The 23,819-nt window shown below is 53.5% G+C and overlaps 2 protein-coding genes across 3 annotated transcripts in view; one reads left to right on the forward strand and one right to left on the reverse strand.

Moving 5' to 3' along the window:
• Positions 1-7,130, forward strand: part of SDCBP2 (syndecan binding protein 2) — a 17,445-nt gene extending 10,315 nt beyond the window's left edge. For both annotated transcript variants that reach the window (XM_006921674.3, XM_015596957.1), the window contains 5 exons: positions 3,058-3,216; positions 3,883-4,058; positions 4,137-4,308; positions 6,309-6,400; positions 6,655-7,130. In XM_006921674.3, the coding sequence (XP_006921736.1) occupies positions 3,058-3,216; positions 3,883-4,058; positions 4,137-4,308; positions 6,309-6,400; positions 6,655-6,709 (654 nt within the window). In that variant the 3' untranslated portion in view covers positions 6,710-7,130. The remainder of the gene's footprint in view (positions 1-3,057; positions 3,217-3,882; positions 4,059-4,136; positions 4,309-6,308; positions 6,401-6,654) is intronic.
• A 3,838-nt stretch (positions 7,131-10,968) lies between these two features.
• On the reverse strand, positions 10,969-19,625 carry SNPH (syntaphilin). The gene is made up of 4 exons (XM_006921675.1): positions 19,444-19,625; positions 18,630-18,737; positions 15,220-15,369; positions 10,969-12,139 (listed from the first exon to the last, which is right to left on the reverse strand). Exons 1-4 carry the CDS (start codon positions 19,623-19,625, stop codon positions 10,969-10,971), a joined length of 1,611 nt encoding a protein of 536 aa, XP_006921737.1.
• Between the last annotated feature and the right edge of the window lie 4,194 nt (positions 19,626-23,819).

Below are 23,819 nucleotides of genomic sequence, written 5' to 3' on the forward strand. Positions count from 1 at the left end.
TTTTGAGCCTTGATTAAAAGTGCTGTGGGATTTCCTGGTGTTCTGAGGGCCTGGGGATTGAGGGCCACTGCCTGCCCTTTGACCTCTGGCTTCAGGCTGCTGACTCAGCCTGCTGGATGAGAAGGGAGGACAATAAACCCAACCTGAGCCTGGGGCTTCTCATGGGGACTTGAGAACAGCTGCATGGACAGGCAGAGCTGAGGGGGGCAGGAGCTTGTCACCCAGATCTGGTTCCCAAATTAAGTAATATCTCTTGATTTCTGCTCTCTATGGCTCAGGGAGCAACAGACATCCTGATTTAGAAACGGTCACTCCTGAAAATGTTCACTTATAGACTCAGTCCCCACTCGAATCCCTCCCAGTTAGCTCCAGCCTCCCTGCGGCCATTTATCAGTGTCCTTGTCTGCCAGCCTTTCCCTGAGCCCATAAAAATCAATGGCAAAGGGCGACTGGAAATCTCGCCAAGGCGGAGGATTTCACAAAGTTAGTGGAAGTGACGATGAGAACTGCCACTACCACACACACAGCCACTGACAAATGAGGATCTCACAAAAAAAGTCAACTAGGATGAGGACACGTGAGACCCTGGGGATATGTGGGACCCACACGTCTCTAAAACCACTCCTTTGATAGTCATGCTGTGAAGTACAAACATGAAGCAAAGAAGGTTATGTTCACATACTTCAATTTTAGTCCATTCATTTAATCCCTCTTTGTTCCAAAAATTAGGACATAAATGCATCTAACCTAAGTTTTGATAAAAATATGACAGTTGAATGCATTTGATATTTACAAGTTTTAATCGTTTTTATTTATTTTTAACTTTTTATTTTTAAATAATCATAGATTCACAGGAAGCTGCAAAAGTAGTGTAGAGAAGGGTACAGAAGATTGGATCCTTTACCCAAAGGCTGGCTACATTTTACATAAGAATAGTACAATATCAAAAGCAGGCATTTTCATTGGTAAAATGTGGATCTATCATCTTGTGTTGTCTTATCACCTGCATAGAGTCACGTAACCACTGAATCAAGATACTGTAATATTTCATCGCCACAACCATCTCTCACCTGCTGCCCCTTGATAACAGTGTCCACCCCCTCTCCCCAACCCTTAGCAACTCCTCCTCTGTTTTCCATTCCTATAACTTTGTCATTTCAGAATGTCATTTAAATGGAACCCTATAGTACATGACCTTTTCGGACGGGCTTTTTGGGTCAGTATAATGCCCTGGAGATCCTTCCAAGTTGTCGCGTGTATCAGCAGGTCATCTCTTTTTGTTGCCGAGCTGTATTCCACAGTATGGATGTGCCATAGTTTGTTTAACCTGTCGAGGGACATTTTAGTTGTTTCTAGTTTGAGGCTATTACAGACTAAGCTATTATGGATGTTCGTGTACAGGTTTTTGTACAGACACAAGTTTTCATTTCTTTGGAGTAAATGTCCAGGAGTACAATTGCTAGGTTGTATGATAAATAAAATTTAAAATTTTTAACTTTTTAAGTCAAGTTTTGAGAATTCTTTATTCTAAAGTCCTTCTTTAGATATGTGATTTGTAAATATTTCCTCCAAGAGTGTAGCTAGCTTCTCTTTACATCTTATTAAAAGGATCTCTTGCAGAGCAAATGTTTTAATTTTGATGGGGTCAGATTTATTGATTTTATTTTTCTTTTGTGGGTCATGCTTTGCTGTCCTAAGAAATTTCACCAAGCCCTAGTTTCTAAAGATTTTCTCCTTTATTTTCTTCTAAAACCATTATAGTTTTATGTTTTACATTGAAATTTATGATGAATTTGAGTTAATTTTTGTATAAGATGTGTGGTCGAAATTCATCATTTTACCTTTGGATGTTCACTTGCTCCCACACCATTTATTGAAAAGACTATTCTTTCTCCAGTGAACTTTCTTTATACCTTTATATAAAAGCAGTTGGCCCTACTTGTGTGAGGCTATTGCTGGATTCTCTATTCTGTTGCATTGATCCATGTGTCTGTCTATCTGCCAATACCTTACTATTGATTACTGTAGCTATATAATAAGTCTTGAAATTTGTTTGAATGTTTCCTCTCACTTTATTCCTTTTGTCAGGATAGTTTTAGCTATGCTAGTTTCTTTGTCTTTTCACATAAAGTTCAGATTAATCTCGCCTATATCTAGAAAACATCTTGTAGAGATTTTGATAGAAATTGCATTAAATCTGTATATCAATTTGAGGACATTCTAATCTATGAATACAAAATCTCTCCATTTATTTAGATAATCTTTGATATCTTTTATCAGTGTTTTGTAATTTTCAGCATACAATTTCTATACGCATTTTGTTAGATTTTCACTTAAGTTGTTTTTTGAGTCATTGTGAGTGTATTATATTTTTAATTTGTTTCCACATGTCTATTGTTAGTATACAGAAGTACATTTGATTTTTGTATATCGACCTTGTATCCTGTGACTTGCTGAACTTACTTATTAGTTCTAGGAGTTTACTTGTAGATTCCTTGTAATTTTCTAGTAGACCATCCTGTCACTGGCAAATAGGGGCCATTTTATTTCTTCTTTTCAAATTTGTGTGTATTTTATCTCCTTTTCTTGCCTTATTGCTCTGGCTAGTTCTTCCAGTACTATGTTTAATACTAGTGGTGAGTTCAGACATTTTGCCTTGTTCTGGGTCTTAGGGAGAAAGCATTTATACTTCTAGCTCAGTTTTCTTTCAAGACAAACATCACACCAAGCCCCCTTTTACCCATTGCTCACTATTGCTGTGAAATCTATCTTCTATTTTTAAGTGAATTTTAAAAGTCTTTTCCTGATACCAATTTGTCTTGGAAAATTGAGGGCTTCTTTTCTGTATACTACTCCTTCCCCATTTTCATGGTTTTCAGGGGCCTGGACTCTGACGCCCCCTAGTGGTGTCAAGAAGCCATGTCGCCTCTTGGCCCCGGCAGAGAAGTGTGTTCTGGAGGTGGGGTGGGTCCCAGGGACCATTCTATCCTCCTTTCTCTATCCTTGAGCGGCCCCAGGGGCTGGCTGACCCCCTCCCTCCTCCTCTGGTGTCTGCAGATGGAGGTCTCGGGCCCCTCGCCGGGCCAGATGGTAGCACCTGTGTCCCAGAACAGCCTGGGCGCGCGGCGTGCGGAGATCAAGCCAGGGGTGCGAGAGATCCACCTGTGCAAGGATGAGCGTGGCAAGACGGGGCTGCGGCTGCGGGCCATCGACAAGGTGGGGCTAAGGGCTGGGCAAGAGAGGAGGGGCCTCTCGGAGGGTGACGTGCATACTGGAAGCGCCTGTCCATCCTGTCCGCGGTCCTAAGCCTCTGGAGTCCCGCTGCTCTGAGTGCCCTCAGGGCTTTGGCTGTACCGCGGGGTGGCGTGGGGGATGGGGGCTGTCCACAGTGAGGAATGCGCGGAGCCAGCTGGGACGAGGCCCACCTAAACCCAGGCTCTTCCTCTCAATACCCTCCCCCAAGACCACAGGGCTGGCGCTGGCTCTGTGTTGCTGCAGGGACCAGACACCTGCCCCTCCATGGGCTCCTGTCACTCAGAGCCTCCCTTCCCCCTGTCCTCCAAGTCAAAGGGATCTGGCTGCCAGGCCGCTGTCTGTAGACAGTGGAAGCTAGGGCCTCGAAGCCACTGCGAGAGGCGGTGTAGTCCAGGGGTTGGGGGTATAGGCTCCAGCCAGGATTGAAATCCTGACTCAGCTGCTCCCTGAGCATTGTGGCCTGGAGTGTTTTCATCCCAGAGAAATGGGGTAACCCTTGTGCCTGCTGGGAGAGCTGCAGTCCCAGTACCCTGTAGGACTGGGGAGGACCAGGAGGAAAACAAACAGCTTGGAGGAGGCCCCTGGGCTCAGGGTGAGGGGAACTGACTGGGGCCCTACTTCTCCCAGGGGCTCTTTGTGCAGTTGGTCCAGGCCAATACCCCTGCGTCCCTTGTGGGGCTGCGCTTTGGGGACCAGATCCTGCAGATCGATGGGCGTGACTGTGCCGGGTGGAGCACAGACAAAGCCCACCGAGTGGTGAAGAGGGCATCGGCCGAGAAGATCATCATGGTGGTTCGGGACAGGTGAGTAGCCAGCCCCAGAAGCCTCCCTGTCCACCCCTAGTCAAACCCTGGGCCCAGTTAACTGTCCCTTCCTCTCAGGCCATTCCAGCGGACTGTCACCATGCACAAGGACAGCAAGGGCCACATTGGCTTTGTCATCAAGAAGGGGAAGGTGGTCTCTGTGGTCAAAGGGAGTTCTGCAGCCCGCAACGGGCTCGTCACCAACCATTACATGTGTGAAGTGAACGGGCAGAATGTCATTGGGCTGAAGGTAGGTGGCGGCCAGCTCCGCCTTGGAACTTTAGGAGTAGGCAGCTGCTGGGTGAGGGGAGGGTCCCTGTCTGCAGGCAGGCGGCTGCCCCCGTCTGAACCTCAGTTTCCTCACCCTAAGGTTGCTGCGAGGATTCAATAAGACAAGGTACATGGAGCTCTGAGCACAGTGCCAGGCACATAGTAAGTGCTCAATACATATTATCTATTAATACTAACACATCGAGGGCAGAGGTGTGACGGCATGTGTGAGGACACAGGTGCCCAGGTAGCTACTGGCTATATGGACACCTCCCTACTCTGGGCGGCACTTCTGTCTGCATCCTGGATCCCATTCAGTAATAGGAGTATTTTAGAAAATTGCTTTTCAGAAATCCATTTCTGACCTATGTTGATTTTTTGAGGGTGTGTGTAGCAAGTTTTACCGTTGAAAAACAAGAAGGAGCAAGTGGTCTAGAGTCAGTGCTATGGACGTGGACTGAGGGATGGGTGCCTTCAGGGAATGGACCATGGAGGATGAAGAAGCAGGTGGCTTTTGGTCTCTGAACAGTGAAAGTGGTTTTATCCTGACTTGATGTCACCTGGACTGAGAGTGGCTCAATCCCAATTGTGATTTAGAGTGAGGGTTCTTCTCGTCCTGCAGTCAGGGCTTTGGTCTCACGTGGCAGGGCTCCCCCTGCAGAAGTGGCGTGGGTGGTGGCACTCACTCCATAGCTGGTGCAGTCTTTTAAGCCAGTTCTCCACCCCTCACAAGAGCCATCACCAAGCCATCCCTGCTACATAACTGCTTCCCTGTGCTTGACAGCCTCCCCTACCCTCCCTGGAGGCTCGTTCTGGTGGCTCGTGAGCATTGTGATCAGGAGGTTCTTCCAAATACCTGTCTAGGGTCACTCCTGCTGCATCCTTCCCATCCCTCAGGGATCAGGCATGACAGTCCAAAGGGAACGCACTATACCGAGAAAGTTGAGTACACGAATACCAGTTCTGAGTAGCTGGCTCTTTCAGATATTAGTGAATTCACTCCTTTCAAAGCATCCCAGTTCTTTAACTGTTCTCGAGAGCAGTCATTCTATATGTGGTGCAGACCTTTCATCCTCCCTAAAGGCTCAAGGCTTCATTATGGACTTACCAGTTCATTACGGACTTACTCCTGTCAAAGCATGGTGTTGCGAGGCTCTTTGGACTGGGCTTGTCCCTTTTCTGAATGGTTCCAGATAGCTACGCTTCTTGAGATTATTTATCTTTTCAAAGTTTTTCTATTTTCGCCCTGTGGCCATCACTAGTCCTATCTAGCACTTCTCCCATTTATCCGGGAACAACTAAGAAAACAAAAAGCAAGTTAGAGATATGAGTAAAGTCAAGGCCACCTGTCTCTGAGTAAAGGCCAGAGGCTCTTCTGTTGCCATAGCTTTAGCTTTTGGACTGTTTGGCACACTTTGCATAGACTTATCATTTCTCCCCAGGATCTCAATGGCTTCTGCAGGTCTTGCTCTTTTTACTTGCCAGCAAAATGTAAGAGAGAGGTGTCCCATGTGGGCTTGCCTCAGGCTGGCTGGCCAACAGGAGCCCAGCAGGTGGTGGGTATGCCCAATGTCCCCCACTGCGCTGTCATTCTCTTCCTGCTTTGGAGCCAGGACCCGAGTGTGACTGGGGCCAGGGAGATGGGATAGAACATGTGGGCTTGGTGAGACTCTGGGGCTCTGTGGAGGAAGGAAGGGGAGTAGCGTGCGTGAGGCCCTATTATGTTTCGGGCCCACATAACTGGCCCTCGAAGTGAGATGGGGGCGGCGTGCTCATTTTACCAAGGAGATCCTCAGAGCCCACATTCTTGCTCAAGCAAGGCCTCACCGGGGTGTCTGCCTGGGACCCTCACTTAAGGGGCCGCCCTGCCTCTGCAGTCAGGTGTTAGCAGCATCCTCTCGCAGGGGCCATGCTGACTCCTCCACAGAGGTCCCCCACAAGACGATATAAAGAAAACAGGCTTGCTTGCCTCCTCTCCAGGACAAAGAGGTCACAGAGATTCTGGCCAAGGCTGGGAATGTTGTCACCCTGACCATCATCCCCACCGTGATCTTCGAGCACATGGTCAAAAAGTAAGGCTGCTCCCTTCCTTCCTTCCTGCTTACCTCCCACCTCCCCACTGCCCCAGGTCCTCAAGGCTCACGCAGGGCACAGCCTAGCCTGCCCTTCCCTCCCCTCTCCTCCCTTCAAGGTGGCTGGTGACTTCTGATGATTTGAAAGTCTTAGAGATAAAAGTAAAGGCCCGCATGGGATGCAGTCCGCGGACAGGTGGGGGTGGCGTGGAGGCACTGCCGGTTTTGGCCACTGTCATCGTTGCTGTATCTAGGTTGTCTCCGACCCTGCTCCACCACACCATGGACCACTCCATCCCAGATGTCTGAAGCCACAAGAGGGCAGGCAGCTCAGCCCTCCCGCCCTCCTGCAGGAAAGGAAGGCTCTTCAAGGATGATGGGTGGCAGAGGCCTGCTGCCTGGGGGCAGGGATGTCTTGACAGGGGCGTGTTCCAGGTGGGGTGACATCAGACCATGTCTGTCATTTATAACACAGGCCTCCTTTATGCCTCAGACTCTTAACTGGACTAAGGCAGGGGCAAGGCCCACAGGCAGCGGATTCTCTGTGCTGGTTTAAATGCTGGACACGTAGGCGGGCCGGCTGAACACTGCCTGAGGTTGCAGCTGGGTCCCTTTTCAAGATTTTGTCCTTACCAGAAAAACAGTTATGTTTTGAAAGAACGGAAATACCTTTGTGAGAATTTTTTCTTTTTCCTTTACTTGATCTTTGTCACGAACTGTATATAGTTGTAACCCGTCCCTGTCTTTTGAATAAAGATTTGATTTTAAATAAAATTCCTTCCTCAAAAAAGTAATTGAAAACTCCAGAATTTCAATCCCATGACATGCCAGGGCCGGTTTTCTTTTAAGCAGTCATGAGACCAAGGCCTTTTCTACACATTGCCTCTGAGAGCAGTGATTTGGCTCTGCCACCGTCACATGCTGCCTGCGGAGGCAGGAATGACTGGAGTGGGAACCAGCGTGAGACTCTGGAAGAGGGGCGTTGGCTTTGGAGCGTCCCCTGCTCAGTGGCCTTGGACTGTTTCTGCATGTGCAGAATAGGCATGGGAACTACCCCAGGGGTGCTGGAGAGGAGGGAGTGCAACAGGGTCTAACACTCAGGGGGACCAAAGGGAGGTGCCTCCAGATCCTTTCTCTGACTCCCAGGAGGGGCATGGGTCCCAGCTGCCCACAGTGGCTGCAGGGCAGAGCTGAACCAGCATGCAGCCATCTCATTCCCTTGACCTTGGAAAAGAGCTCTGCTACTCAGCTTTCTCTAGTGCGCACGTTATGCCTCCCATAGGCAGGCAGGGACAGTTTGAGCCATTTTCACTCCAGCCCCCTGCCCCAAGATGATATAAAGAAAACAGGCTTAGGGTCTTGTGTGTTTTCATGCTTTAATCCAGAGCTGTCTGCTGCGGGCACAACTCTGTCTGAACAAAAGGACAAAGGAGACAAAAGTGAAGACCCCTCCCTCCCACCTCCCTCCTTCCCGGATCCCCTGGATTCTGTCAAGGGGATGGCCGAATATCAGAGTGCACTGCGACTTGTTTGCACTGTGCTCCTAGGTCGGAGAGGGGATTTGAGTTCACTGGGCAGAGGCCCCTTGGTAGACCTTTGCCCCAGAACCTTGTCATTTGCCCACCCCTCCCCAAGGCGCTGTCAGATACCCCTGTGCTAGTGGCGACTGGGAAGGGCGTTCAACGAAAAGCTAAATTATCCCCTTGGGAGATATTCTGTAAACTCCGCTTGAGGCCAGCTCTGTGTGCAGAGTCCTGGCCCCCGACTGTTTCCTGCCTGAGCCTGGATTAGAGGAGCAGCAGGGCCACTCTGGCCTGGCCCCACAACTGAGAAGCCACGTCTGGCTGCTGGGCTCCAAGGGACCAGCAGTTCCAGAAGGTGGTTCCTGGGAACACTGTCCCTTAGAATCTAATCAGCTCCGGCCAGAGGCTGGGGAGAAGAGAGCCCCCAAAGATTTCTGCTCCAGAAGCTGAGGGCAGGAGGGAAAGTTCGCAGCCCAACAGGAGGTATTAAGCAGGTATTTGGAGGACGAGCACTCAACAGTCCCGGCCCCTGGCCTTGCCCTCCAGCCCCACATTCTGTGCCCTGCATAGTCAGGGGGCACAGGCCGCTGTGCCTCCACCACCTGGAGCCGCACAGGCAGCGCTGCACCTTTTGCATAGATGCGGACACTGAGCACACACACCACACACACACGGGCCCCACGAGACCACCGACCAACGCGGTCCCGGGGTCTGTCCCAGGGCTGGCCAGTGAGCCGCCCTCCACTGACATGAAGAAAAGCCTGTCGAAGGTCCTGCCAGACGCCCCAAAAGAGAGGACCTTCAACACTGTGGGCAAGGCGCAGGCAGGGCTCCGGCCAGAGCAGGCACAGAGGGCGGCGGCGAGCCCTACTCACCTCATCCGGAGGCCCCGGGTCTGGGCCCAGGCCAGCCCTTCACCAGCGTCTTCTCCAGCAGCAGGGACAGTGTGGACTATGGCCCCAGCACTGACCACATCCACCGAAACACAAGACACAGTAGGAAGGCCACAGACAGCAAATCACAGACAGGAGCAGAGGGGCTATGCAGCTCCACTAAATTCCAGTGGTGAAAAATATATAGATTTTATGTTGTCAGATAGAGTCATTTATTTTTTTTTTCGGCAAAGCTTCGACTATTTCTAAGGAGACTCTACGCAGCTCTGTGAGTACACGGCACAGGAGGCTGGGTCCATGGCCAGTCCCGGCTTGGCTTTGGATTGGGTTCGTCCACTGCCCCTCCATGTCACGACCCCAGTGTCCTAGGGTAGCCCCGGCCAGGCCCCAGGAGTTTGGGTTTGGGTCGGCTGGAGTGGGGCGTGCTCCATGAAGGATGGCTGGTCTGAGGCCCCGACTGAGGTGGGGGAGCTTTGGAGGCACGAAGCGCGGCAGAGGGGGCTGTCGCCCCCATGGCTAGGCTGGCCGCCCACTCCCAGTGCATGCAGGTCCCCCCACCCTCGAGTAGAGGGCATGGAGGGGAAGGGCGGAGCCCACAAGTCAGGCAATGGCTGTCAGAGCAGCACAGGTGGGCAAGCAACCTTGGCAGAGAACCAGAGTGTCCCTTAGGCCAGCGGGGTGAGTAGAACATAGGGTCCCATCAATTCCCCTAAATGGGGGGCCCAACTCTGAAGAGGGGGTGGGACCAGATGGGTGTATGCCCTGCAGGCAAGGAGGAGCAGGTTTACTTTGTAAAGTAATAATGGTAATAAAAATGTCAGCAGCTTTGCTGGGGTCCCAGATGTGGTCCCAGGGAAGAAGTGGGAACAGAGACCCTTCTCAGGCCATCTGGGCTGGGGCTGGGGCTGGGAGCAGGGAGGCTGCAGGGTTCCCACCGGCCCTGCCCAGCCCCCACGCAGCAAACATCCCAGGGTACCCTGCTTTGGCCTGATGACAACATGGCTTCGGTACCCCTGTCTTGTCATTCCTCCTGCTGGAATCCCCCACCAGACAGATAGGTTTAAGATTCAGGAACCCTCACCCTAGAAAGCAAGCAGCCACTTCACAGGAGATCCTGGGATACATGAGAACCAAGCCCCAAAGTGTACAAAGTGCAAAACGGAAGTTGGGCTGAGGTCCCCAGGGAAACTCAGGGTGAGCTTCAGGAGCTATCACAGCTTCCGGCTTTTCACACCTGCTGAGGGCTGCTGAGTCCAGCCCTGCCTCCCAGGGCCTCATCTCAGAAGGCTGCAGGCACCCCCTGCGCTGGCAGTCCCTGCCTCCTCCTCTTGTGCTGGCGGACTCTCTGGAGGGGAGCATTCCTACCCCTACGATGAGTCCGCCTGGCTTAGCTCTCACAGGAAGAATTATCTGACATACCCAGAAGCGCCAGGAGGAAAATGGATCGTGGGGAAGGTCCAGGATGAACAGACAGATACGGAACCCACACTGCCCTCTGCCACCTCTTGCCCATCATCGCCTTTCTTCCAGCCCGTGACCTTGATTATACTCCTGCATCCCAAAGTGGGCAGCAGCCTGAGGAAGCTGGAGCTCCAGCCCTGGCCCAGTGATTCCAGACCCTGCTTGGAGTTCTGGGTCAGGTGCCTGTACTTTGGGCTGCAGCTGCCTCCATGTGAGGAGATAATACTGGTCCAGAAGCCGGGCTGAGAGCAAGGGGTGGCTTGGGAGAGAAGGCATGGAGTGAACAGGGAACTGGAAAGGGCGTAGAGGGGTGTGGGGTGAGGAGGCTACAGTAGGCGACTTGGGCCCAGCCTCCCCACATCAATACACCAGAGACTTCCTGAGCAGGGGCTGCCCTTGTGAAGGGCCAGGTGGATGGGGACTGGGGTGAGGACCTCGCCGCCTTCCCTCGCTGCAGTCCACCCAGCCAGTGCTCCTCCCCGCCCTTGGTCTCTCTTCTCTCCTCTCCTGTCCAAGCTTTGAGATGCCCTTTCTCAACCCCAACTCCCGGCCCCCTTGACACTGACCATTCTGAAAAAAACCACTTCCAAACCCAAAACTAAATAAATAAGATGATGCTCCGCGAGCGGGAGGACGGCACCCCTACAATCGGTGGTCAGGCTGCCGGAGCCGCTGGCCGGGATGGGCCTCCTCAGAGCTGGGAGCCGCCGCCTGCCGTACTCGGGCCCTGCTGGCTCAGGGAGCGGCAGCTGATCCTGCGGATGGAGTGCAAGGCCACAGTGCAGCAGCCCCGCAGCAGGGAGCTGATGTTGTAAATGGGCTGGCCCTGGCGCCGCTGGGAGCGGCAGAGCCAGGCCACCGTGGGCACGGCCGGCACCACCACAGCCAGCAGATCCACAATGTAGTGGCGGCTCCAGTAGCTCTTGGGCTCCTTCTCGGCAGCGGCTGCCTCCTCCTCCTCTTCCACAGGGCACGCCACACTCACCGATGGGTTGGGGTTGGCACCAGGCCGGTATGGGGTAGGCCCACGGGTGATAGGCTCTGGGACCTCAAGCTCATCACCCACTGTCACCACCACTGCTGAGTTGGGGTCTCTGGGCCCTGTGGGGTGGGCATCCAGCTCCGGACACCTGTCTGCTGACTCAGGGACTGTCCCACAGACCTGGGCCTTGGTCACCTTCTCTAGGATGGTGTCCAGGTCAGGCTGGTATTGCACGAAGTCTGTCTGGATGGCACGCTCCTGCATGCAGCTGGCCTGCACGCCAGCTTCCATGCCACATAGCAGCTTCTCGTAGGTGTTGCTGGCAGGGAAGCGGGGGCCCAGGCTGAAGGAGCTGTGCAGTGAGGCCTCCTCAGGGCCACAGTCCACCCCCGATGACAGCAGGCTGCTGGCCTCCAGCGCATCCGTCCGGCTCATTGTGTCGTCATTTGCCACGAAGCCACTATCAGCCCCATCCTCGGCAGAGGAGGCAGGATGGTCCCCAGGGGGGAGGTCGCCACAGACAGCTGGGTCACTCAGCTTGGTATAGGTGGAGCTTCGGGTGAGGGAGCGGGCGGGAGACCCGCCAGCTGACTCCCCAGTGCCATCTTCCTTGGCTGTGCCATTCTGGGCCACTTCCATGCTGTGTAGCAGTGTCTCCAGCTTCTTGTTCTGGATGTTGATGTCCACGAAGTACTTTTGCAGCCCTTTGTCCTTGTCAATCAGGTTGTTTTTGACAGTGTCGATTACCTGCTTGAGTTGCTTAATCTCCTTGCGGGCCTCCTTCAAGGCCAGCTGAGCCTCCACACGGTGACACTCCTCCTCGATCCAGTCCTCCTGCATGCGTGACAGCTGTGTCTTAAGGTCATCAATCTCTGTGTCCCTGTAAGCAGACGAGACATACATGCTCATTCCTGACCTGTCACTACCACCAAGGACAGGCAGGGAGGGGGCGGTCACCAAGGTCAGAGGGCCTGCACTGGTGTCGCTCAGAGCTAAAAACAAAAGTAGCAACTCTATGTCTCCTTCTTTCTCCTCTTTATTCCATAGGGGGAGTGAGATGGGGTTGGAGCAGGGCCAGGGGGTGAAGAGAGGAGAGGCCTCCTCCTGGGTGGGGGCAGAAGAAATAGCAACAAGAGACACCACAGCTTTCCCACCCCTAGAGGCTTAAATGCAGATGACTGTCCACATTTAGATACATTACCTACAGAAGAGACTAGATAATAAAACTTTTCGATTTTAAAATGCCACTATTATACAAACCTAATACATCTATATTAAAATCGACATAAAACATTACAATGAAACCGAAAATCTCTGCTCTATAGAAAGGGATGTGGCCTCCTACTAAAGCCAGTTGTGGAAATGTTCAATGGAAGGATTTTGGGCCAGAGACCCCGGGGAGAGGGAGATGGATCACTTTGTTTTTTTTATGAGAGAAATTACCACCTTCTGTGTTGCGGGGGGAAGCTGATAATTTTACATCTTCCCTCAAGTGGAGGGAGAAGTAATGGATGAATCAGAGGAGAATGATAAAAACAGGGTGGCCCTCTCTTATCCAGTCTAGACATTTCTTTTTTGTAGATGCTGTGAAGAAGAAAGCCAAAAAGATGGATGAAAAAGGCACAGAGCTACTCCTGAGAGAAGAGGCAAGCACCAGGCAAACCAGGCAGTTGGCAGACTCTTGTCCAGAAACTCTCAGGCTTTTTAAATTCCTGAGTCACCCCCCAGGTGATTCCGGGAGGTGCAGGGGAGGAAGGCGAGTTAGAAAAAGATGCCACAAGTCCAGAGGTAAAACCAGGGCGAGACTGGACTGGATGGATTAAAAGTGGTGAGGAAAATCATGCATGAGACCAGAAATCTCACGCTGGGTGTCCCTCTGCTAGTGCCCCTCCCAGTGAGATGGCCCCCGCCCAGCCGCTCAGCCCAAACCCTGCATTCATGTAGTTTAAATCCGCAAATGGCACGACGTCACTTCGGGGTTTATGAGCCTAGCAGAGTGATGGTCCCAGGTCATGCACCACATATTTTTCAAAGTCAGATTAGAAATTCAGTTCAGAAAACGGGCCCAGGAATCTCATGCTGCAATATGCTGAAGGGCCCGGGCTGAGGGTCTGCAGTGGCCACGAAGGTCAGCAGTGACATCATCTAGAAGGGGGTGGATCATTCACAGGACACAACTCGGTGGTGGCAGCGGGATGGCAGCAGGAACGGAGCTGCTCAGAGTGGCAGCAACAGCCATGCTGACAGGGATGGGGGTGCTTGCTCTTCACTCCTCTCACCTCGGGGGGCGGGGGGCTCACCCTAGGTGACCCTCCTCACTGACACCAGCCCTGAGAGGAAGAGTGAGTTTGGAAGAAAGAACTGGACATACTCGGCTCAGCAGGTCCCTGCCCCCTCTCCTTGGAGCTGGCAGGACTCCAGGGAGTTAATGGCTTCACAGCCCTGCCTAGGACATCGCGTTTGAACGGGGTCTTGAAGGCTGAGTTTGCCAAGGAAGCAAGCTGGGGAAAGGGCATCGCAGGGACTGGAGACACAGCATATGAAAGCACAGAGTAGAAAAGAATTTCTAGCAGGTAGACTATTGGGAGAATGGCAGGTATCAAACTGAATATATGGAGTGTGCGTGGAGACTGACCATATAGCAAGTAAAGAACTGCCACAGGTTCCTGCAAGAGTAGCAGACAGAATGGCTAAGGATTTGAGGTGTAGGCAGGCCCACAACAGGGCATTCCGCCCAAACCGCACAGGGCAGATGGCCCGCTCTGAGCTGCAGGGCCAGCCCTAGAAAGGAAGCTGGGAGATGGGCCGTCTGCTTCCTGAGGACATTAGTGCAAACAGCCAAGCTGACCCAGGGCATCACTGAGAAGATGACGAGAAATAAAAATAGAAACCCTAGCTCTACAAACAAGGGGAGCTACAGAATGCCACCTGTAACCTCCCACAGTTCCAACCCACAGCAAATCCAAACTGGACTGGCAGAGCTCTGGTCGAGGAAGACGTGGCCGTGCATATCGTACGCTTCCATTTATCTGCAACGTCTGGAATAGACAAATCTGTCGAGACAGATCCGTGGCTGCCAGGGACCACGGTGGCTGGGGAGAAATGGGGCATGATTGCTCCTGCAAGTGGGGTTTCTTTTTGGGGTGATGAAATGTTCTGAGATTAGATATTGGTGATGGTTGCACAGTCCTGTGACTATAATAAAACCATCAAATTGTACAGTCTGTGAGTTACTTCTCAATAAAACTGTTTTATATATAAAAAGAAAAGATAAAGGAAGATGTGGTCACGGTGGCCTGCCCTGACCTCCAGGGCCCCACACACCCCCTCGTCTAGCTCACAGTCTGCTGAACAGGCACAATCCGGAGAAGATGGTTAAGATGACAAAGAGGTCAAAGGGCATCCCTGAAGTTTCCATCATAAAGATGACACCGGCAGCCTGGGGAGGCAGAGGCTGGGAGGGTCGGGATTGGTCCTTAGGTCCAAAGAATGTGCTTGGACGGGCCTGGTGGGGCTCCTGGGAGACCCCTGGGCTGGGTGGGAGCTCAGTAAAAGGTTTATCCTGATCACACATCATGTATGAGTAGATGAGAAGAAAGGCTTCTGGGGCCTGGAATGGTGGGCCTAGAGCCCCCTGGTGACTCCCTGGGAGGAAGCAAAGTGGGACCAATGGATCGTTTCTCTCCCACAGAGAAGGGAAGCCAGGAAGAGTGCCCTGTGCTCCGACTCCCCAGGCGGAATGGAGCCAGGGAGAAGAGGCCGAAGGGGCTGCTGGGCTAACACTGGGAGAGCACAGCTGAGGTGGGGGCTCTGGAAATATGCTCCAACAGGACTTTGCTAGAAAAGGAGCCCCTAGCCACTTCTTCCTCCCAGAGATGCCCCAGGGCCCTGGTTCCTCAGAGTATGGAGCTGGTGGTGTGTCCTTAGGCCTGCCCAAGGCTGTCCCTGGCCCCCGCTCACCGGTCCTGGAGCCGGTCCTGCGTGTCCTTCAGCCGGGCCTTCAGGTGCCGGATGCACACCTCCTTCTGCTGCAGTGGGGTCAGGTACTGCTCAGGAGTAGGCGGCTTGATGCCATGGTTGTCGCTGCACAGTGTGTACTTCATGGAGCGCCTGCAAGGGGATGCTTGTCAGCAGGGAGGGACAGAGAGGACAGCAAGGCACAGGTGCCGTGCCTCTAGGGAGCGAGGCGACACCAGCCTCAGCATCCTGGTCCCACTGGCACCAGAGGGCTCCAGGCCAGGCCTCCCGTCAAGGGTCAGGACTTGTGTGGGCCCTTCTGGAGGGTGGGTTTTACTAGAGCTCTTCTGAGCGAAGACCACGGCGTGAGGAGAGGGAGCTCAGCGCTCCTCTAGTTGGGGGTGGGGAGACATCACAGAGCACGTGCACAAGCCTGGCACCACGCCGGGCACTCTACTGACGCCGCCTCCATCAATCCAGCCCCAGTGGTATACCTGAGAGAGCGCTCAGACGCCCAGTCTCCCAACCCAGAGAACGAGTTTGGGGCTGGAGGCTGGGGTGGGAGGGCCTCTTCCTCCCTGTAATCTGCATGCATGTACATTGATTCCTGGTCCATCTGTGCCTGCACACCCACATATTTGGATACACACCCATGCCCATGCAGCCCCAGCATCTCGCTGTGACCCTTACGGGCACTCACACGTACTAGCACCCCTGCCTATGCATGGGTTCAAATGCATTCAGATCCTTTGCTCTGGGGCACACGTGAACACATGTGTAAACATTGCCTGCTCTGGGCATCGACTTGTTAGCAGTTGTATCCTGAGGTGGCAGCATGCTGCATATGCTCTGCCCCCCAGCATGGGGTGGCATAGACGGGTCTGTGTGGTGAGCACGCCCTGGTCCCACCAGTGCAGAGGAGGAGAAATTCCTACCCAGTGGAGGAGGGAGGGCCCAGGCTTTCACCCGAGGAAGGAGGGCACCCCAGTTCCACCAACCGACCATGACCCGGCCTCCTTGACTCCCAGCTTCCTGCCCACTGGTTGTTCTTTTCATAAAGAAACCCTCTTGGATCATGGCTTAAAAACCTGGGCATGTTCTCACACCACTTGGCAGAGGCCTTGCTCCCAGATCTAGGAAAGGGCAATGACATATTATGGGCCTGGAAAAGACAGGCTCTGATGAGGCCCATTGCTGCAGCAGCCAAGTTGGAGGCAGTTTTAAAAGGTGTGTGGAAGCCGTGTAACGTGTACATTTCCTGTGTAACGAGGAAAAAGTATTTGTAAATTGTAAACTGTTGAAGAGAAAGTGGCAGTAGAAGTGGAGGGAAAGAAATGATTCTCTGATACATATTCACCTCATGGCCCCCTAGGTTTAACTCCAGTCAAGTCATATGTGGGCCTGTTTTCTGCATAGCAAGGGGCAGAGGGGTGGAGTGGGGTGGGAGCTTGAGGGTTCCCCCTCTGGGGAGCTCTAAGAAATTTCTTTCCAAAAGAGAAGCAAGCCAGCAAGAGCCATGGACCTCAGATGGCCTGAAGCCCCAGGGCTGGTCCTATACACATCCTGGTACCCTGCAAGGACTTCGGCTAGAGGGGCCCAGATGCGCAGTGAGTAAGACGAGGTCTTCTCCTCATGCCCAGGGGTGGAGGAACCAGGATTAGTTAAACTGGGAAGAGGTGAGGATTGGAGAAGAAGTAACTATTTTAACTTTTTCCATTTGCTTTCATGAGTCTTCTTCGCCAATATGACATTTAACACTCATACCTTTTCAGTCACGAGCTCTATCTTTGTGGGAAAAAAAAATATATATATATATATATATGAAGAAAAATATATTATAATGCATGTCTCTCGGCTACTCAAGCCTTGGAACGTCTGGCTATTTTCAGTGAGGCCACAGCCAAGGCGCCACTGCTGATCCAGCAGCAGCAGCTCCCACGGTGGGCAAGAAGCTCCTTCTGCAGAAGCAGCTGTCAGCCTCAGGGTTGGGACTGCCCCCGCGGGCTGTAGTTATGACACGCATTACAAAAATCTTTTTCCTGCTAAGGAAAAAGTCTTAAAGTTGCCCATGTCACACTTTTCAAAATGTAAGTTAACAAATTGATCTCATTCGGGCCCTGGGACGGGGTTACAGACAGGATGCTGGGGCATGGGTCCTGCACACACGTGTCACCCATCACGTGTGTCATGGTGGAAAACTCTGAGAACTGTTGCCTCAGCAGGATCCATATAAATGACACGCTCTCCACTGGAGGGCGTGAAGCCTTCTCAGGGGGTGCTCTGGCCACGAGAACTTTGCACCAGAGTCTCCTGGCCTTCTCTTGCCCATGACTCTCAAGTTGGACCAAAGTCCTAATGATGGCAGTTATCAGTTATGGGCCACCTACAGAGATTGACCCACTGGGGCCTCCGGGTTGTCAGCTCCATTTTACAGATAAGGGAATGGAGACTCAGAGACAGGAAACAACAGAATCCCAAGCCCACCCTCTACCTGTATGTCAAAGCTGAGGCAACAGGAAGGCGTGATCATTACAGCTCTAACTTCCTGGTCTTTGAGGACCCACAGCTCCCCTTTACCTGCCTCCTCACCCTATCCTGCTTTTTGAGTCTGGGTCCACCTTCCCGAGAGTACAACTTAGCATGTGCTGCATTTGTAACACATTTCGCTTTCCAAACCAAGTTCACTGCCGCCACCCTCGAGGTGTCCCCCTGAGACAAGGAAGATGGCAGATGCCGGAAGTGCCTTCCAGTATCCATTCTTGCCTTTTACCCAACAGAACTCCAGTTTTGTCTGTGGTGACACTGCACCAGGGAGAACACTAACCCTCTCTGTACGACCTGGTTTTATAGCCAGAGTCGGTCCCATCACCCAGTTCCAGCCAGCAAGGTGTAGACAGAATTTCCTGGGGAAAATGTCTCTTGTCAGGAAACACGAGTCCCTGGGGGCTGGGAGGCTTTGGGCTTTTTACCTTTTTCCTTCCTGGATTTCAACCTGATGCCTGGAGGTATAGGAGCCATCTTGTAATGACAGGGACAAAAGCTTTCACCAAGAATGGTGGGGCAGGAAGACAGAAGACAGGGTCCCTGACACTTTAAGAGCTGCCTGTCTCTGTCCCTTGTTCTGAAAGCATCATCCCTAATTTGTCGATGCCACTGTCTTTGGTTATATGCAGCTGGATATTATCACATCTGTCTTATAGACAGGGACTGAGTCTCAGAGAGACTCATCCTGTCTGTAACCCCGTCCCAGGGCCCGAATGAGATCAGTTTGTGACCTTGAACTGGCTGTTCAAGGTTACACAGCCAGTGAGTGTTGGGAATGGTTAGAACACACGCCTTCTCCTCTTCCCAGGACACCCAGGCTCCCAGAGAGCTGGGCCAGGCCAGGCTGGGGGTGGGTAGGGGTCAGTTACCTGGGTGTGGGGCTGCTGTCGCTGCCCTTGCAGGAGCCTGAGTTGCTGCTGCTGCTGAGAGAAGAGGTGCCGTAGGCATCCCGCACGCTCACGGGTGGAGAGGTGCGCCTGGAGGCAGGAAGAAGAGGCAGGTGCTCGTTCTGGCTTGTGGGCAGCTGCGGACACTGGGCGAACACCGCCAGGCCGCTGCGGCCCAAAGGGCCCCCGCTTCGGGGTCACCGCCGGGAGAGAAGCAGCAAGGAGAGGGGGATGCACAGACAGGGGTGACAGAACAGACAGTGCAAATCAAGATGGAAAACTCGGAGGACAACAGTTCTCCTGGCTTCCCAGGACAAGGATGGAGCTTGGGCAGGGCTGCAGGCCGGGGATGGGGCCCCGTCTGCCCCTACCAGGGTCCCCCAAGTTCAGAGGAGGAGGTCTCTGCGTGGGCTGAGGCAGAGGTGGAGGAGAATGGAGCAGGCAGGAGTAGGGACGGGAGGAGGAGCGCACAGGGGTGGAAACCAAGGGAGGCCGAGTGAGCCTGAGTGCAAGACCGCATGACATCCCTCCAGTAATCGTCAAGATCACACGACGACATTGACAATGGCAGCAATACCCCGGTTTAAGTCTTCAGAGAACTGCATATCCACCATGTCGTCTGAGCCCTTAAATAGTTCCAGGAGGAGGCGAGTGTTAGCCAGCCCATTTTAAAGCTGGGAAATCTAGGGAAACGACTTGCTCAAAGACATACTGCCAGTTGGTGGCAGAGTGGGGACAGAGACCCTCCCTCTTCCTCCTCTCTGAGGCTTAGGCTCTGGGCAAGGGGGAGACTCACCTTCGGGATCCAGCAGAGGCCCGTCTACTGCCCGGCAGGGACATGGCCATGAGGCTGCGGGTCCGGGTGAGAGGTGGGATGGGTGGTGTCCCCGGGGCTGAGGAGAGAGGGCGCGTTGGGGGGGCCGCGGGGACGGCCGGGCCGGGCCACGTCATCCTCTCGCTGGGGCCGCTGCCCAGCATGGCTTCTCCTCTCCCCCTTCGGCAGGACACCCAGGGCTGAGTGAGGTCCTGGCAGGCCAGGCTCTGGCCACAGCTGCCTCAGCCAACGAATTTAGCAGGCTCCTGCTACCCGACTTAAAGTAATTGGCAGAGCCTCAGGGAAGCCAGAAATCATCAGTCCAACCCTGTGTTCTCCAGATGAGCGAATGTGCCCCACAGACAGCGAAGGCCTCGCCCAAGGTCACACAGGCATCGGAGCAGGGCCTCGTGATGGCCGGTATAGTGCCGAGTCCTTCACTCTACAAGCCAGGTCTCCCGATCCCTGACACTCGGACCCCCACCCTTGTGTTGGTCAATCTTCCCTCCTTGGTGGGGGCTGCAGGCTGGAGGACTCCTGGAGCAGGACCAGAAACCCCAAATTATGCTGGGCTAGTCTTGACGTCACTTCCCAGAGTGCCTGTTGGCACGTGGCTCAGGGCTTCCCGTCTACAGGGGAGACAAGACAGACCAACATACCGGCACACGTGTGGAAAGACATATGGATACACGATCACGGAAAGGTACTGTGTCCCTGACATTCCAAGACGTGCAACACAGGTCTCAGTGAACACACTCAGGGGACCTGTGCATGATGCAGGACATGCAGCCAGCCCTCCCACACATGTGCTGCACACAGGCATGCCCGCACCCATCCATGCAAAAGCGCATGCTGATTTGGCATGCACCAGGACCTCAGGGCACAGGCTCATAGCAGATGAGGACTGGAGTGGGTGGGGACATTGAGACACCTTCTTTAGGGAGGTGTCTTGGTGGGCTGGGCCCAGTAGAAAGTGACCATGCCTGCAGAGACCCATCCTTGGCCCTCTTGACAAGTGGGTAGGGCTCCCTTCCTGTCCTGGGAAGGGGCTCGGGCTCTAAGGGCGGCCCTACGGGGGTTTAAGGAGGGGAGAGGTCCCATGCTGGGCTGGGTGTTGGCTGCTGTGGGGAGCAGGACTGCACTGGGCAACAGCCCAGAGCTCCTGGAGTCCAGGAGAGAGGGGCCCAGGCTCCTTGCAGCCATCATGCTAGTCCTGTGCCAGCTCCAGAGACCCCAGTTCCCTCCTTCCATGCTCACAGCAGTGACTAAGGACAGTAGCCTGGGTTACAGGAGATTCGGCTGAGGACATGGTACCCTGGACCTTCCTCCATGCTGGGAAACAAGCGTTCATCAAGCCCCACTAGATGTCAGACCCCAGCCCAAGCATGTTACATACATTACGCCAACGACTCCTCCCAACAACCCTATGAGGAAGTGCTGTGATTATCCGTGCTCACAGCAGGGACTAAGGACAGTAGCCTGGGTTACAGGAGATTCGGCTGAGGACATGGTACCCTGGACCTTCCTCCATGCTGGGAAACAAGCGTTCATCAAGCCCCACTAGATGTCAGACCCCAGCCCAAGCATGTTACATACATTACGCCAACGACTCCTCCCAACAACCCTATGAGGAAGTGCTGTGATTAGTCCCTTTACGGATAAGGAATTCGAGAGGGACGCGACGGGCTCAAGTCACATCCCCAGTGTGTGGCAGGGCCAGCATCAGATGCTGAGGGGCTGGATCTCAACCCCAGAGTCCCAGGTGCAGGGCACCACCCCTTCCACGTCAGGGCCTCTGGGGAGCCTGGCCATCCTGGCCAACAGCGGGGCTGCCTCCTGAGTGGACAAAGGTGCTACTCAGGTGGCCTGTTTCCTGGCTGTGACACAGATGCAGCTTGTTCCCCTGGAGGGCCTGGACACAGCCAGTATTGTCTGCCCTGAGGTGTCAGGTGCCGGCGCAGGAGCCTCCGACACCACGCCTGTCACCTGAGCAGCTCGCTCCTGCTTGGCAACATGTCCCGCCCATCATGCCTTGGCAAGGCCTCCTGGAACTACAGGGCTGGCACCTGGAAGAGGAACTATGGAACAGGGGCTGGGGCAAAAGTGGTACCCCACACCTGTGTCAGGAAGGCCACCAATGGCTCGTTGCCTCCTGCCTCCTGAACACAGGAGGACTCGAACTAGGAACAGCCAGAGCGGGGCAGGGGGTGATAGTCCTTCCTCATGCGTGGACAAGAGCTTTAGAGATCACCTGTCATTGACTGCACTCTTTTGTGGCCAGGTGACCATGCTGAGTGTTTTTGTGTGCCCTGGGCCATTTCTTCAAATACCAGTCCTTCAAAGCAGGCGGAAGTTGTTACCACATTTGGACCAGGGTCACACAACGTCCAGCAGACTCTGTCTCCTAGCCCCAGTCAGCCTGGCTTCACCGGTGTCCTTCCATCATTACCCCTTCCCTTCTAGCTTTTAGGAAGATGCAAAAATAAGGCTGTGCCTTCAGGAGGACTCCTCAGCAGAGGCAGGACTCAAATCTGAGGACGGGACTTATTCCTCCAAGTCATCTTGGGTAAGCGTTGCTAAGGAGCTAGGAAAGGCCAGGGGGAATTCTAGGCCTAGGTCTGGGAGGCAGGCAAGATGCCTAGCTTGCCTTGGAGCTGTGTGTGGGCTTGGTACAATGAGGGCATTGTCCCAGCTGTCCCCGCCCCTACCTTGCTTGGCAACCCCATGCCTCCTCCTCTTGGGCTCCTTCTTCCTTCCTCTCTGGCCCAGGGGGTGGGAATGGGAGGTGCTTGAACCCAGTTGGAGCCAACAGTCTCCTGGGAGGCCAGAGCCAGCCATTCATCCAGGACGGAGGTGGAAGTGGCATTTCCCCTGCTGAGACAGGACCTTGCAGGCAGGGGTCCCTCGTGGGAGGGCGGAAGACACACAGGCCCAAAGGGAGCCACCTCTCCAGGATCCTGCTCAGAAGCCTCAGTGTGGGGTATGCGCTCTTTCAGTTCCCTCCTCCCCTCTAGGCCCCAGAGAAGAGGCAGGTTGCCATGGTGTTTGTCACCATGCCTCCCATTTGGCCTGGAGTCCCGCAGGCCTGTCACCAAGTGGCAGGATGCTGCCACTTGGAATGGAGGATGGAAAGGAACCCATTAGCTGTGGGGACTGGGCTCATAGTCTCTCATCACCTCAACCCCAAAGTCAACCCAGCCCCTTCTCACTCCAGCCTCCCTCCATTTCCCCATCCTGCCACACTATGGCAACCCTGCTGTATCTACCCTTTTGATCAGTTCTTCACATGCCCAGAATTTCCTGAGGAGCTACAATGGGGGTTCAAGGGATACAGCAGGATCCAGGGAACAGGAGACGGAAGGTACAGAAACAGAGTCGAACAGATCTGGACTCAAATCCCAGCTCTGTCACCCTCCAGCTGCATGCCTTGGACAAGTCATGCCATTTCTCTGAGTCTGAGCTTCCTCATCCGTAAGTGGGGCTATGACAGAATGCATCTCATGTGGTTACTGTGAGAATAACATGGGATAATATATGCATGAGCTTAGTTCAGTGCCCATCGCACTCAAAAATGGGGAATGACAATATTTTGGAAGTACATAATTGCAACGTAGTCTGAACTTCAAAACAGAAATGCATTCAAGGCATAATGGTGGCCTCAGGAAGGTCAGAAAAAGCTTCTCCAAAGAGAAATTTACACTGGGTCTTGAAGGATGAATAGGAGTTCACCAGAAAGAGAAAGTGTGTGGGAAGGAAGAAGCTTGAGTAAAGGCAGTGAGTAATTCAACAGCACATCTGCTCAGGAAACTAGGGGGCCTGGTGAGGGCAGAGTCACAGTGGCAGTGAGGCTGCTGGAGGCGGGGCCAGGCCAAACAGAGCTACATAAACCAGGATCTTGTTCCGTAGGCAACAGAAGCCATGGAACGCCTGTAAAAGGCAGGAACACAATCAGATGTGCGTTTTAGAAAGCCCCTGGGTAGGGAGCCTTTGTGGAGTGTGGCTGGGAAGGAACAAGAATAGAGGCAGGGAGATGAGTTAGAAGATCTCATCGAACACTCCCAGGTGAGAAATTAGAAGGGCTTGGGTCAGGGAGGCTGTAGAAGCAATGGAGAAGAGGGACTGGAATTTGCTTAAAACTCATCAGAGGCCCCCAATTAAGTAAAAATCAGGGGAAAAACTCTTGGTCCTGGCATTCAAGGCACTCTCATCTATACCCTTTCCAACCTGCTCTCAGCTGCCCACTGACCACCTCCCCTGCCGCCCCCCTCCCCCACCAGGAAAGCCCTGTTACTTGCTCTCACATCTCTGCACAGGCTGTTTGCCCAGCCTGTAACACCTTCCCTGCCCTGTCCTCATGC

Source organism: Pteropus alecto, unplaced genomic scaffold (assembly GCF_000325575.1).
Source record: "Pteropus alecto unplaced genomic scaffold, ASM32557v1 scaffold45, whole genome shotgun sequence".
NCBI classification, from domain to species: Eukaryota; Metazoa; Chordata; class Mammalia; order Chiroptera; family Pteropodidae; genus Pteropus; species Pteropus alecto.